General features: G+C 36.1%; 1 protein-coding gene across 2 annotated transcripts; it reads left to right on the top strand.

Annotated features, from left to right (window-relative positions):
- The first annotated feature begins 9,914 nt into the window (after window positions 1-9,914).
- birc2 (baculoviral IAP repeat containing 2) lies at window positions 9,915-17,158 on the top strand. 2 transcript variants are annotated; one of them, XM_015396237.1, is made up of 12 exons: window positions 9,915-10,542; window positions 10,642-10,922; window positions 11,037-11,333; window positions 11,972-12,248; window positions 12,715-12,814; window positions 12,900-12,978; window positions 13,071-13,119; window positions 13,208-13,450; window positions 13,536-13,634; window positions 13,749-13,943; window positions 15,080-15,121; window positions 16,688-17,158. In XM_015396237.1, exons 1-12 carry the CDS (start codon window positions 10,362-10,364, stop codon window positions 16,879-16,881), a joined length of 2,037 nt encoding a protein of 678 aa, XP_015251723.1. In that variant the 5' UTR covers window positions 9,915-10,361; the 3' UTR covers window positions 16,882-17,158. The 2 variants fall into 2 exon arrangements, with proteins under 2 accessions (XP_015251723.1, XP_015251724.1); XM_015396238.1 differs by having other exon boundaries at window positions 13,749-13,904; window positions 16,688-17,157.
- Window positions 17,159-17,404: the final 246 nt, after the last annotated feature.

The following is a 17,404-nucleotide window of genomic DNA, read 5'->3' as shown; positions in this document are numbered from 1 at the left end:
TTCAAAGCTATAATAGTGCTCTTGTGCAAGGAACTTACAAAAGACCAATATATAAAAGAACAGAAAACAAAGAATTTCAATTTTACTCTAATCACGGAAGAAAGCTGTAGTAATTAAATGTACCATCTAATGATGCTACCTCTGAGCAGTTTGTACCATGTGACTGTAATGCACATTCTTAGAGTGTAAAGAAAACCTTCTACCACATTTTGGCTTAAAGTGAACAACAAATCAAAGTTTTTTGGGGTTTTTTTATAGCTGCAAAATCTCAGGGCATCTTATCAAAAGGAAGGAAGAGGCGCCCTCTTGTGGTAAGTTGGAGAAAAACACCATTTCCTGCCTAAAACAGTCAGCTGTAAAAAGTGAAAGAATATTGTAATTACTTTGTCAGAGTCAACTAATGAAGCCATTCCTTTTCTAATTTTGCTAATATATTATTTCTGAACACTAAGCATTAACTTTAAAGACGTACAAAGGCTTTCCTCCTCAACATATAAACACATTAATTGGGTCCATCTACCGGTATATGTAGGGTTTCCCCAGAAAACTACAGAATAATCCTCAGTTTCTGTTTTCAGTGCTTAACCCTTCTTTTTCAAGAATGAATTTACAGCCTCGCTGAAAAAGAAATCTAGAGGCATTTTTTTTGAGTGATTGCAATATAGTTTTTATGTTCGTTTTTTTGGTTTTAAAACCATTTTTATTAAAGTTTTGATCCATACCGACACTCGACATGATCTTCACAGGTGCACCATTTATTTTGGATTTCCAATGAACTCCTCTGTGTTGCATAGTTGTTTTATTTTCTTTCTGCTAAACTCTTTTGTAGGTAAAGGTGCTCTCTAGTTACCATTTGACCTGGGATGTGTTTTTTTTTTCCTATAAGTTAAGCTTAAAGGATAAATGTTACCAGCCTCCAAAAACATGGTTATTATTATAATTATTCCATAACTCCTTTTTTGTAATGCTGATTGAATCATTCCTTGTATTCCCAATATTTCAGTTGAAATGCTCTGTATCCATTCAGTGGGTTATCGTGGTTAACAGTGAAATATTGAGTCTGTTTTCAGCTCAGCTGTAAATGGTGTAAAATCTTCCCTTTCTCATACTCGTTGCCACTTCAGCCATCTTTTTTTTTTTCCAGTTTTCCTTTTTCAATCTTGTTTTTCTCTAAAATGTGCAGCAGTGGCACTTGGTGGTGTGTAAAACAATCCCAAATAATATAAAACCTGTTTACTGTGAAAAGAAATGCCTAATGTCGCTAGAAAGCACACTTTAAAATCCCAAACCTTCACTATGTTTAGTATTGCATTGATTCTTCATTTGACTCTTATTCATGTAAATACATTTAGAATAAAATACCTTTTTAAAACTGCTATTAAACATCATCACTAAGTTAACATTTTTAGTTTAAAAATGCTCTTTCTGACATATGGCTTTAAGGTCTTAAACTCATCATATAAACTTATAGTGCAGATTAAATTAAACCAACAGGATGCAATAATTTCTTTCATCACATATTTCACTGCAATTGATAGTTGGGGCTCTTTTTTTTTATTCAACTCAAAATATAATTTTAATTTGTTCCACAGTATAATTCATATCTTTGGTTTTCACTACCCAGGTGAAATTAATCCAGAAGATAATAATTTTACAGCATATGAGTTCTGAGAATAAGTTGGAAGTCCGACAAAATTTGACTAATTGTAAATGCTGCCTTTTTTAAGCTATAAACATCAGATCCAGACATCAGCCTATGGATGCTTTTTTATATAGATTTCCCTTGATAATTTAAACCATGTGAAAAATATATCTTTGTTGTTTTTGCAGTGTGTTTAGAGCAAATCTGAGCATTAAGCTATAAACTGCCTGATGAGAGCACCTGTCCTGACATACTTCTTTGCTTTATGTATATGCAGTGCTATAGATAAAGACTTCATGCTGAAAATCCCACAGAAAGAGGCTGGTCTTGTTTAACCAGCCTTCCTTTAAAATGCCAAACAACTCAGCAGGTGATTTATTGCTCATACAAATCATGAAACACACTACCAAGTTTATTATTTATCTTGGCATGCATGACACTTGCTATGTGCTGTATGTTGCATTTTATGACATTTATTATACTATTTACAGAGTTTGAGGTTTTACGCCTTTTTTTTTTTTTACTTGTTTATGCATGATTAATATAATTATAATCGATTTAAAGAAGTTTCTGTTTAATAAACTTTTGAATTACACCTGGTTATATTGTTTTCCATTCTGTGTACACCTACTTATAATGGCTAGGTTTAAGTTTTTTTTTTATTTATTTTAATTCTTTTTTTAAATTCAGCGGACTAAACTAGTACTATTACAGAAAAAGTCAAGCATTATTACAACTAAACACAAATGAAAGAAAATGAAAGTTTTTGTGAGAATCTGTTAATGCTTTCCGTGGGTCTATTTGGTATATTTCTGCTTTTTCTTTAATGAGTCTGTTGAATATAATTTATTTTTTAATAATAAACCACTGGCTACTTTTTTTTTTTTTTTTACATATGATTTTAACATCAGTCTCATGGGATCGGAACTGAACCCCACAACATTAACCAGCTGGTTCGGATCCTGTGATACATTTGGTTTCCTGAATCCTCCTCTAGTTTCTTTTTCAATTGAAATGTCATTATTTTGAAGCGGACAGAAACCTTTCCACAGTGGGATGACACCATTGTGACTGAAGGATTTAACACCATGTTCTACTTACAATTGTGTAACATCAGATCAGGACGTTTTGCTCATGATTAATCAGGTGTCATGCTCTCGCATAATCATGCGTCAGAGTGACTTGGTTTTTGTTGGGTTACCTTGTTTCAGACTGGTTTAGATCTTAACTTTCAAGTGAAGTTCAACAGGGGGAAAAAAATCCTAAATAATCCTAAATTAATTTTTTATAAATACTGCTTAGGTGATTTTTAAAGCATAATGACTCTTTGTTGTGATATGACAGATGATGATGAGGATGATGCTCACTTTTGTCAGTGATGTTCTTTATTTAAAGAAGACATCTCTTTTGTTAAATCATCTCCAGAGGGTTTCTCACAGCAGAACTGTCCTTTTAAATAATAACTAATTATTAAGGATCTGCACGTTCTAGTTCCCTCTGATACTTGGGAATTTTCAAAGGTATATATTCCAACTTGTGGGACTCCCATTGGAGTCCATTCTTGGTCCCAAGGATCAGATACTACTCCATATTCTCACATATGTGTAATTGAACATGCTTTCTTTATTTTGAAATTGTCTTGAGAGTCTGGGCTCATTTAATAAATAGCTGAGGACAGTTTTATACTAACATGCTTTTCCTGCAGCCTTGACTGTCCAATATACAACCGTACTACTGCAAAATTAGATTTAATCAGAAAATCAAAGCACATGCAGTAAAACAGAGTAATCACCTTCAGTGAGAAAACTCTGCTTATAGAAATGCTTTTGCAAAAAGTCATGTTGACTTTCATCCCCCTGCTATTGACATGACATTTTTACCAGATGTCGATAACAATTCTTGTGATCCACACAAACAAAGAAATCACACCATAGATGTCCAGAAATTAAGTTATGTGTAATAAAGAGAAATGGCACAGGGAAAGTATTGAACACACTGAAATGTATTTAATACTTTGTACAAAAGCCTTTGTTGGCAATGACAGCTTCAAGACGACTCCTCTATGGAGAAATTAATCACTGACATTTCTCAGGTGTGATTTTGGCCCATTCTTCCACTAAGAAGGCCTCTTCTATGAACTCTGATCTTTAGTTCTTTCCATAGATTTTCTGTTTAAGTTAGGTGATTTGTTGGGCCATTCTAGCAGCTTTATTGTCTTTCTCTTAAAACCAATTGAGCATTTCCTTGGCTGTGTGTTTGGGGTCATTGTCTTGCTGAAATGTCCACTCACGTTTCATCTTTATTATCCTAGTAGATGACTGCAGATTTTTTTATATCATGAATGTCTCTGTACATTTTTGCATTCCTCCTTAAGTTATTTGAAATTTGCCAGTACCATATGCTGAAAAACAGGCCCACACCATGATGTTTCCACCTCCAAACTTCCCTGTTGGTGTGGTATTTTTGGACTGATGTGTAGTGCCATTTGACCTTCAAACATCATGTGTAATGTGGCATCCAAAGAGTTTAATTTTGGTCTCATCCGAGCTTCAACATGTTTTTTTTTTTCAGCAATGGGTCTTTCACGGTGAGCGTGCATACAGGCCATGGCAGTTGAGTGCATTACTTATTGTTTTCTTTGAAACATTTGAACCTGCTAAATCGAGGTCCTTCTGAAGCTCTCCACAAGTGCCTTTGGCTCTTGGACATCTCTTCTGATAATTCTTTTCAGTTCTCTGTCAGAAATCTGGGAGGAGCACCTGGTTGTGATCGCCTCATGGTGAAATTATGTTCTTCGAACTTCCGGATTATGGCCCCAACAGTGCTCACTGGAACGTTCAGAAGTTTAGAAATCCTTCTGTAATGAATGCCATCATTAAGGTTGCAGAGGTCTTGAAAAAACTCTTTACTTTTACCCATTATGAGATGCTTTTTGTGCGATACCAGCGACACCATTTTATAGGCCACCATGTGGGACTGAACAAGCTGATATGAGGGGCGTTCAATAAGTAACGCCCCTGGACCATTTCCAGTTGTCTGATCTAGCTGAAGTTTTGCATGTGCAATTATTTATATGCTATGTATACGTGGCGAATTACAGTTCTGAACTAAGTGTGGTTTCTGATTTACAAGTGTTTGAACTGAGTCAAGTCTGAAATGGAGCCTGTTGAGTGTCAAACAGTGACACGGTTTTTGTATTTAAAAGGACGCACACTACGGGAGACTTTTAATTAAATGAAAATAATTAATTTGCAATGACAAGGGGCAGTATTGTTTTCTAATTACTAAGAGATTTCGGATGGTGTCATAGCTTTCCATGCTTTTTGTACCTCCCTTTCTTCACATGTTCAATCATTTTTCCCTGTGCCGTTCCACATAACTTAATTTCTGGACATCTATGGATTGATGCATGGATTGTTACCCACATCTGGTGAAAATGTCATGTCAACAGCCCCTTTAGAAATATATTTACTGAGAAAATGGTGTGTTCAATACTTATTTTACCCAGTGTGTAAACTGTGATGAAAGCTGGGGAAATACCTTTAACAAAGCTGTTATTTTTTATTTTTTCAAGAGTGCAAGGGGAACTGAAGTAAGCCCGCCTAACACATATGTGAATAATACTAATAATTATGGTAAATATTAAAAATTGTCTTTACCAAGGTAAAGAGGATTTTTTTTTTAAATCTGTTTGGAAGATATGTGTCCAATCAATATTTTGGTTAAAACAACCAATCTAATTTGGCAGCATTTTTACCCAGTCTATGTTGGTAAAAGGGTAAACCAATACAAATTGGTCACTTTGGCCAAAATATAGGTGGAGGATGTTCCTTGTCAATCATTCTGGTGATACATTTACATAAGTCTGTCCTACATGTTTGTCCCCATTTTCACGTACCGGCTGTGAATCTGATATTGGAAAAACTGCAAATCTTTTGGAAAGCAAGGTTGTATTAGTAAAGCAAACAGCAACTCTTAAACAGAGCGGGCTTGAGGAGAAATGGGCTAGAGCATGCTCTCGCACGCATTTCATAAACGTTCCTTCTTGGCAGCAGGTACAGAGTTGTGCATGTGCATTTTTTTTTTTTTTTTTTAAGAGGAGCGGGCCAAAATCCTCCACCATACCTTTAAATAGTGTAGCAACTTTCAAAATCCAAGGCTGGATCTACATCTAAAACCCTTGGATTAAAGACAAAGTCTTACAGCAAACGCCACTTTCAACACTAACATCTTTTTAGAATGTAATACTTTAGTGGCTTTCTGATCATTTTATTTTTTAGTCCAACCAAAATTGTTTTAACAAACTGGATTGTTTGTTTTTGCAACCATTCGAAACTATCCAACTGACCGCAACTCTTCTACAATCTCCCACATCTTGACTTCTTCTTCTTCTTGAAATAAATGAAATTGTCCAGAGAGCTGTTCCAAACGAAATTTATTTTTGTTTTATACTTGTGTAAACAAAATGACAAATAAATCTGTCTAAGTCTAAGTTCTTGTTGGATTTATTGACGGTTGGCAACAAACATTTAGTAGCATTACCACCACTTATTAGCATGGAGTGTGATTCGTGATGGACTATCTACTTAATAAACATATATATAATTTCTAAGGAAAAAAAGGAAACAAAACAACAAAAACTACATACTTATACATAACTGTATTCTACCTGTCTATATCAGACACACATTCACCCTCTCTATGTTCAAATTCTATGAAATAATTTAGTTTTCTTTAAAAATCTAATAATTATTTGTATATGTTTACTCCCCAAATTCTTCCTCAAAATATGAATATCTTCCTTAATACATTCAAACTCTCTCCTCATATATCTTCTCTCACTTTAATATGACATTCCAGTATAACATGTTCTATTGTTTCATATTTTCCACAGTAATCACATTTGCCAGTAGTATGCTTTCGAATTTTGAAAACTGTATAATTAAGTCCTGTATGCCCAAATCTTAACCTTGTTATCACTCTCTCCTCCTATTTCGTCTTCCATTTCTTCTTTTTCCTACTATTTTCTTAATTTTATAAAACCATCTTCCTATTTTTTCTTCATCCCACCTTTTTTCCATCAAAAATTATTTATTAATACTCTTTTCTAAAACTCCCACATCTTGACTGAATATTGAGGAGGATTAAATGCCTGTCGAATTTTTGGTCCCTTGGTATGGCGGCATCGAGCCTCGACACGCGCTTCGCGGAAACGCCTCCTCTCCTCCCCCATGAACCAAATGGCTTTCCATACTCTCCTCCCCTAAGCACATATTACTGACAAACTGCCGTCAGCAGCTCACACATGTAAGTACCCTTGTCTTTTTTTGTAAAATATGTTATTTTGTGATTGTTAACTGTGGACTGCCTACTTCAACCATTTAAAAAGGTAAGTCGTCTAGTTTTTCTTTGGGATTTTTAAAATAAATATAAAATTAAATATATATATATATATATATTTTAATTGCGTTTTAAATCTGTGTTGACTCATTATTGTTATTTGACTTATTCTAGGTGTTCAATGTCTTTTAAGGTCAATTTATCATAATGCTCCATTAATAGTCATTTTATTTTATTCACTCATTTATTTTATCTCTTGTAAGTTAACTAAAATCGTTTTTATAGAAATTATTTTTAAATATTTCCACCAAATGTAGGCGTCTGACACTAATTAGAAGTCCTTGAAATCTATCGAGGTTTATCTTTTAATCCGTGTGAACTAAGGGGATTGCTTCATAGCTGATGGCTATTCATTCATTTAAAATATGTTTTCGTTTAGTTTTCTTTCAAAAGAACACGGAAGTGGCGTCATAAGCAGGAAACTTAGGGACTTTCCGACTGACGTCGCTCTCGGTGAGCTCTATAAACTTGGAAAGAACAGTATCTGTGTGGTTTACCTTCTGGTCGGGTATTTCACAGTGTTTCCTTTTTTTTTTTTGTAGATAGTTTGAGTTCATTTCTTTACTGAAATTCAATAATACTGCCTAAAATATCTGTTTTGAATAGCAGCGGAGCTGGGCTTTAGCTAGCTAACAATCGTTGAGCATCTAGGGATCGTTTGATAAAATATATCATGCGTTAGTACTTTCAGTCTAGTTTTGACTCGGTTATGAAATTTACTTCATGTTTATCACTATGTTAAAATTAAATGCAACAGCCCCTTGAAAATATTTAGCAACACAGCGAAGCTAGTATTAGCTAGAACTAGATGCCTTTCAGGATACTGTGAAGGAGGTTGTCTTAGCTTATGTCCTTATTTTTGGACCTTAATTAAACGTTTAGCATATTCACAGTATGAGACATGAGGTGTGTGATGCTTCAAAAAAAAAAGAAAGAAAAAAAAGATCGTTCATAAACAGGGACACTCCTTTTGTTATTCGTATATTTTACCATCAGGGTGTACTAGGCAGTGTCCTAGGGCCCCAAAGTACACGGGGGCCCTTCTTAAGTTTTGTACGTTCCAGTTGGTTGTAATAATACCGCCTGTTTATTTATTAATTTATCCATGTTGCCTTGCAATATTTAAGTTCATAATATATGTTGTCTTCTTTTTTATGTAAGAAAGAAATGTGGGAATTCCTACTTGAAATTGTAAATATTTTTTTTTTGTTAAATAAAAAAAATATATGAGTTCCTGGGGGCCCCATAAAAAAACTGTTTACATGTATAGTTAATACAACTATTCATTATTTGGGCCTGTTAATTATGTTTTTTGATTAAAAAATCCTTCTGCTAAAATACCATCAGAACGCTTATAAAATTAAGTGTGACTTGGATCAGTCCTTTTGCTGCAAATGTTCAGAAAGGTCCAAACATATGGAAGAGGATTAGGCCGACTGAAAAAAACAAAAAAGTTAATTGATTTTTAAATATTATATTATAAGGAGACTGAGACACAAACTCGACCAAAAATTTAACCTGGAGGTAAAAACCCAGTAATGAAATATATGCTGTGTAAAAATTTACAACACCCTAATAATATTTACATGTAAAATTAGCAGGAAATTGTTTGATGGAAGGGTTGGCTTTAAAATTCCTTTCTAGGTAAAAGTTCACCCAAGTTATGTTGATCCAGTCATACAGCTCAATATAATTGATAGCCTGATGATAATATTGATTCCCAACAAGTCCAGCTGCACTGCTCAGGAAAATATATATGAGCAACATAAGCGTGTAATGAAGCCTGTGTAAAATTTAGATCTTTTTGCATCTGTTGATAATTATTGTGCTTGTAAAACATATTTTTACTAGAAATAATTAAACTAGTCGATTTTTTTTTTTTTTTTTTTTATATCTTTATAGAAAAGTAAAAACATGTAAGTCTTTGCTTTCAAGATCACTAACTTCCCTGTAAGTTTTAACTTTCAAGTACAAACATTTCAGGATCTTTTGGTTAAATGATTAATGAGTGTAATGTCAATCACACATTTAAAAATCCTTCCAGATGGATGGATTGATACCATGTTCTGTCATATGAGGATTCCCGGTCAATACCCATTTATCTCTTTAGTTTATTCCCTTATTTTATCCCTTTAGTTTTGTATGAAAAATAAACTTTAAATTACCTCAAGGGCGTGTATCCCTTTAGTCATATACAAAAAAAAAACAATAATTACTTACTTTTTAGTGTTTTTGAAGCGTATGGCGATCTTACCTTAAATTGTTTTTGTTTTGTTTTTTTTGTACCTGACTAAAGGGATACAAAACCGTTGAGGTAGTTTAAAGTCTATTTTCTGTACAAAACTAAAGGGATGAACGCAAATTTTGACTATGGGTATACTGGTCTGACAGGGTGTACTCATCTGACAAAATGGCATTCTCCATGACCTGCAGCTCAGGAAGGATGATAAGAAATATTTTCAAATAGCTAAAATAGTTTGTGAATCAGATGACTGACAGTGCTGACTGACAGTTCTATAAACAAGCAGTCCATGTCAATTTAGCAACACTGGTAGTTTAAAAAAGGTGCTATTTTGTTCCAAAGTTGCCTCATCATCCAATACATATGATGACTTGATGTAATTGGATATTTTTTTTAATATTATATTGTATTGATAAATGTTTGTCTTTTATGTTTTTCTGCAGATTCAAGAAAACAACTGAAGAGCGACTTCCTTTTCTTTAAAGATTAAAATATATTTTAATTAGATTTTCAGCGTTCAATTATGGAAGCCTAGACACCCAGAAAAGGGATGTCTCAGAGGGGGGGAGGGGTTTGAGAGCAGATATTCCCAGGTCTGTGTGTGTGTGTGTNGAGCAGATATTCCCAGGTCTGTTTTTGTTTTTGTGTTTTTTTTTTTTTTTTTTTTATTATGTTAAGCCTCAAAGTAACACATATTTTACCAGGGTTGGTTATGTCTGTAGCACTGGTTGAAAACAGTGAGCTTTTTACTGATCCTGGTTGATCTGACCTAGGATCAGTCTCATAGTGACAGAAAATAGGGTTGGTCTGATTCATCCTGCTTAGTGCAATGTGTTTTGGGGATTTTGTTAGACAAATTTTTCATTTATGCTAGTTTTGGTAGTCTGCCATGTTTGTCCCATTAAGCACAGGAGAAGATAAGCGAGGGTCCGAGGATATGCTGAAGAAGAGCCCATGATTTTCATGCTAGTCTATCTTTCCTTTTCACTCTCATCATCTCATCCTTTTCGATTCATTTAGATTTATTGGTATTTTCAGTTTTGTGTGTGTGTGACTTTGGAGTGTGGGCTTGTTTGAATGAGTGAAAGACCTTGGGTTTTTTCAAACCCCTCTCCCTCTCAGGGACATCTCTTTGTTTCCTACTTAAAAAAAAAAAATCCGACAATGGAAACTCTTGTTCAGCTAAAAAACAACCAGTTTTTGATGGGACTGTGTCGTAATGGGCCACCTCCCGACCTACAGTATGACAACTCCTCAGGTAACTTTAGACCTTTTCTCTTGCAGATTTATTAAATGTATTTTTATCTATTTTGAATTCTTAATCTAATATGACTCTGTTGTTGTCTTTTTTCCACAGAACTCTATCGCATCTCGACTTTTGCCCGTTTCCCAGCTTCTCCCGTTACAGAGCGAAGCTTGGCGAGGGCAGGCTGGTTCTACACTGGTGTGGGCGACCGGGTGCAGTGCTTCAGGTGTAATGTGACAGCCGAGGGCTGGCAGGCTGGGGACTGTCCCACAGAGAAACACAGACAGCTCTCACCTTCCTGCTCCTTTATTCAAAGCCTCCCATCTACCACCAACCTGCTCTCTTCGTCTCACTCTGCTTTCTCGCCACTTCGGATCGCTCCAGCTCTACCAGTAAGATCAAAGACGGCTTACTCAAATGATGGCGTAAAGGGTCTGCTGGGTAAAAAAAAAAAAAAACATTGTTTAAAAATGAGCACCAATTGGACTTTGTTCTGTCTCCTCCAGCTTCCAGGCCCTGCTGCTCCTAACCCATCAGTTAGCCAAGGTGAAGAGGCAGTGGCTTTCCTAAATACAGCCTTCACTGCTTTGCCGCCCTCTAGTCCCCTGAGCTCTCGGGGTGTGGAGGACATGTCCCACCAGAGACCAACGTGTCACAACCCAAGCATGCGCAGAGAGCAGGACCGTTTGGACTCCTTTCACTCCTGGACGCTCTCCATCATCACCCCCTCAGAGCTCGCCAGGGCAGGTTTCTACTACCTGGGACAAGGGGACAGAGTGTCCTGCTTCAGCTGCGGTGGACAGGTGGGCATCTAAGACGAACTAAGGACCTTTTTAATGGTGTTGGGTTTAGTTTTTTCCTCCCTGTTCCTGTACACAGGATGCAGAATAATGGATAGACAGATATTTAAGACTTATGCCTCCATCTTTTTTTCACATCTATCTAGATTTAAATTTTTGGGACTTGCCCAAAATGTATTTAATTATTCTTCATGTAAGTGCAATTATTTAATGCCAATGACGGACAAGAAAATCATGGGGTTTCAATGGGAGTTTCAATGATAAGGTTCAGGTATTTTAATAATATAGATATTATTTTGCAGCATGTTTTTTTTTAATTGGCAATGAAATGTTTGTTTTTTAAGAAAAAAAAAACATTTTAGGTTACATTTATTAGTGTTTTTTGCATGTTTTATTTGGGGCTAATTTGAAAACAGCTCTGCTTGTTTTAGTAAATTCTTTTAAGGTGTCCATATTTGGTCAACATGACATTTAGAACAGAAAACAGAAAAGATAATTTTTTTCTAAAAACAAAAAAATATATATTTTGCTCCTTAGACTTTCTAAAAGTGGGATTTTATTTTGGAGATGTTGATTTATGCATTTGCCACAGAGTCAAGTTTGAGGGTGAGGTGACCCAGAGTTTGTGCTTTGGTTTGCAGCTGAACAACTGGGAACCGGGTGACCGAGCTGTATCCGAGCACCAGAGGCATTATCCAAACTGTCGTTTTGTCAGGGGGGACAGAGCCGATAACGTGTCGCTGGCCGGTGCCGCAGCAACGGTTTCTTCCCAGGTACCAGCTGGGGCCCCTGGCCTCACCAGCGTGTCCAACCCATCCATGCAACAGAGTGATGAGAGGCTTCTCACCTTTGTGAACTGGCCGTCTCGCATCCCGGTCCGACCTGAACAGCTGGCTAAGGCTGGATTCTACTATGTAGGTAAGGAAGTTATCACCAGCACGGTTCGTTTGGGTTAAAACTTACTAGAGGGACACAGGCTTGTTTTGTGATTCTGTTTTCTCATCCAGTGACCAAAATTCAAGTAAGTAGTGGTTTCGAGTGGAAGGACATGAAGAACTGTAGTTTTATTAGTAATTTTCTTAGAATTGTTGATTCAGTCTGAGTGGGAAAATATTGCTTGTTGTCATAAATAGACCCAAGGCATAGTCGGGGATTTTATGAAACAGTGTTGAGTTTCACTTGGAAATTCCATATAGATGGACTTTTTATGGACACTATGAAAAGTTTGTAGTCATATGACAATTTAAGTTCCCCAATGAGAAAGAAAAGAAGTTGCCCAGTTTGGATTTGTCACCTGTAATAACCCTACCCCCAAAAGAAAATCCCCCTAAACCACATCTCAGCCCAGGTCTCTCTCTCTCTCTCTCTCTCTGTGCCCCTCAAGGGAGAAACGATGATGTCAAGTGTTTCTGCTGTGACGGAGGCCTGCGATGCTGGGAATCTGGGGATGATCCTTGGGTAGAACATGCTAAATGGTTTCCTAGGTAACCGACATTGTTTTAAAGTTTTTATCTAGAAAATTGCTGATTGTGGAAGATGTTTTATGCCCTTTTTTTTCTTCCTCTTCAGGTGTGAATATTTACTTCAGGAGAAAGGACAGGACTTTGTTCACCAGATACAAGCTCGATTTCCTCGCCTTTTTGAACAGGTTAGGAGAGAGCAGCGTTTTCGTTTTTACTTGTATTATAGAAATTTTGTTCAGTTTTTTTTAACTGCTCCCTTATTTTAAATCTCCACAAGCTTTTAACAACAGGAGACAACAACTCCAGAGAGTTTGTGGATCCGCCTGGTGAGTTGAAATCCATATTTTAGCATAAAAGTACTACAACAAAGGTATGAAATGTTTATTTACGTGTCTTAACTTTTGCTCCATTCAGTTGTGCATCTGGGTCCAGGAGAGGAGAGGTCTGAAGATGCCATCATGATGAACACCCCTGTGATCAAATCTGCTTTAGAGATGGGCTTCGATCGCAGTCTGGTCAAGCAAACTGTGCAGAGCAAGATCCTGACGAGCGGAGAGAACTACAGGACAGTCCAGGAGCTGGTTTCAGATCTGCTCAGTGCTGAAGACCAGAAGAGGGAGGAGGAGCGAGAGATGCTGGCGGAGGCCATGGCGTCAGGTGCAAGTCGGAGGAATGGAGAATGTGATCCATTCTGTTAGGCACATTTATTTAATGTTTTTTTTTTGTTTTTTGTTTTTTTTAGATGGTTTCACGTTTGTGAAGAGGCACCAGGCTGCATTGTCGCAGCGTCTGAAGAGTGTCGAGCCAGTGCTGGAGCATTTAAGAGAGCAAAATGTGTTGTGTATGTTAACTATTTGTTATCGAAGCCAGTATTGGTCAGCAGATCTCTAAAAATGTCGGAATCAATCAAATCTGACCTCAAGGGTCTCCTTGTCTGTTTCTGTTAACCCTGCAGCTGCTGAGGATTACAGCGGCCTCATGGCCCAGACTTCAGCCCAGCAGCAAACAGCCAGGCTGATCGAGCTTGTCCTCACCAAAGGAAACGCCGCCGCCGAGGTGTTCCGCAACTGGATCCAGAAAAACGACGTCCACCTGCTCAGAGACCTCATGGGTATGACTTTTCCACAGGATACCAGCACAGACTTGAAAAGTATGGAATTTGGTTTCATAATTTTTCCAACTTTGAACAAACTGAGTTTGTTCCTATTTATAATCGTAATGTTTAATTTCTGTAAAAAAAAATTAAGGAGTTTTTGTTTTGTTCTGTGTAAAGAAGGTATTCTATTCCAAGTTTACAACTTTATAAAGTTCGTTTTTATCTTCAGCTCACATAAATGTCACTTTAATTCAAAAGCCAAATTGTAGACAATTTTAAATTTCTTTTTATGCTGGTTTAAATATTAATAAATTATTTCTTATGTTTTATTCTTGAAAACAAAATGGATGTATCCCAAGCTGTGGTTAAAACAAAATAAGGCCCTACATTGGCCTGTGGTTTTCTATTGTTTTTGTAAATAGGAATACATATCAGTTTAACAATTCTGAGAAGTTCAAGTAGCGTAAATAATAAAAACTGAAGACCCACAGTCTAATAAAAATGGGATTTTAAAAATGCAGTTTCTTGTAAACAATTATTTTGGGAACCCCCACATTTATTCCCACGTTATAGATTACATTTACACACTCATAATAACAGTTAATCCACCAAGAACTGGCTGAGAATTAAGAAATGGAAAGTCCTTGGCCTGATCAGCCTATTACTAGATCTGCTCGGGATTCTGTTGGATGACTTGAAACAGAACCTTTATGAAAGAAACGTCTCAAACATTTTATAGATGAAAGTTAAGAATGGAGAAAACTTTCCCCTGACTCATGTCAGAGAGGCTGTTCAAATGTCTCACTGAGGTTTTTTCAAACAAAGACTTAACTTGTGGGGTTTTTGAACCTTTTCTTCAATAAAATAGGGGGGTGGGAGCAGAGATGCATTTTTTGTAAGGTTTGCACATTTTGGAAACAGTTTTTTAATTATTATTTCTTTAGAGAAATAGAAATCTAGAGGTTGAAACCAAGGGTATCCCGTTTATTCCAGATGGCAAAAAACAACTGAAAGTAGTCATTATCCATACTGGTGATTGTAAAAACCGACAGGAAAAAAAAGATAAAACCTTTAAATGAAATAAAAACTTTTTTTTCTTAGACAAAGGAACAAAAAAAACACTCTTAAAGTCTATTTACCATTTGTTTGATCAAAGCCTGAGCTTGACATGTTTTCTTTTCCCCTTTCAGCTCAGTCAAGTGAAGCTTCTTCACCAAGCCAAGATCTTTCAGGTAACAATGTTTTTCATCAGACTGAATTTAATCACCAGCGAGGCTCTTTTTAAAACACTATAACATAAAATGCATGAAAACAAATGACATCTGCTTTGCCTAGAACTCTTAAGTAGTCAAAGACCATCCATTGTGATGTACTTGTCACAAAATATGTATTCTTTGTTGCTCAGGTATTAAAAGTACATTTTTAGTCTGTTGACCGTGATGTCAAAAAATATTTGAACATGTATTAAGTTCTTACATTTCCGTTTTACAACTGATTATTTTCATTCAAACACATTAGGAGGTGTGATTACATGTATATTTATATATATATATATATATATATATATATATTTAAGTTTGTGTTGTTTTGGGGTCCATTTCACAAAGCAGGTTTATTCAACTTCTGTTTCTGTTGCCGTAGAAACATTCTGCCCAAAGCTAACCTGGTACGAAGCAGGTTTTGTTAAGTAAACTCTGTCTTCTGTCTCCGCTAACCTTAGAGCCTATCACTTTTTATTTCCTGATATAGTCAGATTTTCCTCATAGTTCTGTGCAAACAATAAAAAAAACAAAAACATTTTTTATATTTTATCCTCACCTGCTGCCTCATGATTTCACCTAAATAGATACATTGATCCACTACCATTCCAGCAATAAACTAGTTTTCCCCGTAATGTTATCGTGGTTACAACAGGCTATGGCAGGCGATTTAGATATGTATTAGTTTTAATGAATATGTATTTTTTATATCTGAAATACATATTTTTTTGAAAAGGAACATTTCAAACAAAATGAAATTCTTCACATCTAGAATAAAATTATATAAAAATTCTGTTGAAATGAAATTCAGATGTCATTATTCCTATTGTTACTAGTCATAATTTGTGTCATTTTGACTATGAAGAAATGTATCTCAGATACAAATTAATAGTTAAGCAGATAATGTATAAACATCTCTATTTATAACTTAATTCTCACTAGTACAGTTTTGCGTTTTTACTTTCTGATATTCTGCTTCTGCTGCAAAAACATAATTTAGAAAATGTTACCAGTTCCGTCTAGATTGTGATTTTGACCAGGAAGAATTCTATTTTAGTGATCTACAAGTGGGACAACAGAGAGGAGAGTGCTTTTAATAAATGTACAGTCATCCTGCCATAGCCCACTTCAAATTTGAGGATTAACTCTAGCAGCAATCTTCTCCTTTGCAGCTGTAGTGCTCTCACCAATTTATTTTTTCATTTTGTTAAAATCTCTAAACTCAGTGGGGTGAAAGAAGCACTTCCTGATGCCTGTTGTCATGGTGACTCATTGAATTGGAGCTCCACTGATAATGGCTTTTCATACCTGCTACACACGTGTTCAACTCTGAGTGGACCTATTCAGAGTTGACTAAACTAACTCACAGCAGCTTTTATGATACAAAAAAACTCAGTTTCTGATTTTAGATCATTTCAGAGTCTAGGGTTTGAGTCAGTCTGTCAAACCTGTTTTGTGAAACGGAGCCCTGGTTCTGTAAAGATGGAGATTAGGTTCTTATGGGCCCATTTGGCTGAAAAGTTCCCTTCTATACTGCAGACCTTCCAATGGAGGAACAACTGCGGCGGCTGCAGGAAGAGCGTACCTGCAAGGTGTGCATGGACAAAGAGGTCAACATTGTCTTCATCCCATGTGGACATCTAGTGGTGTGCAAGGAGTGTGCACCATCACTGCGGAAATGCCCGATCTGCAGAGGCCTTGTTAAAGGCACAGTTAGAACCTTCCTGTCGTAACATGAGGCAGTAGATGGTAGTGCTAAAAATCTTTAACAAATAGGGTTTTAATTGTTAGAGGAAATGCTTTGTGAATTTTTAAACTCAGAAAGTTGAGTATTCTAAGTTCAGGATTAGTCATCAGTTTACCCTGAAAGTAATTGTTTTTGCTGTTTATTGTGCAATATCTAATCAATCAGGAATTCTAACGAAATGATGAAAATCTATTTCATTTTCAGAAGTGTTAATGAGTGTTAATGAATTGCTGACATTAAAATAATGCCTCACTTGTGTAACATGTCTTCTTTTTTTTGTCCCGATTTGAAAGGTTGGTATTCTGTTATTTTTAGGCTCTTAACATGTACGTTAAAGAATTTAAACTGTCATGTCAGTCAACCGCTGATGGTCTGCATGTTTTGGATGTTGCTCTGTATCAGCAAACCTTAATCAAAAGCAGGATCAAATCTGACATGCAGCATAGCTCGTCTTCATCTCTTTCATGTCTGTTCTGTTGCAAAAAAAGCCATTAATCATAGACTTGTAA

This window comes from Cyprinodon variegatus, unplaced genomic scaffold (assembly GCF_000732505.1).
Source record: "Cyprinodon variegatus isolate N-32 unplaced genomic scaffold, C_variegatus-1.0 Scaffold784, whole genome shotgun sequence".
Taxonomy (NCBI): Eukaryota; Metazoa; Chordata; class Actinopteri; order Cyprinodontiformes; family Cyprinodontidae; genus Cyprinodon; species Cyprinodon variegatus.
Note: the sequence above shows the minus strand (reverse complement) of the source record. Positions and strands in the feature narration are given on the sequence as shown.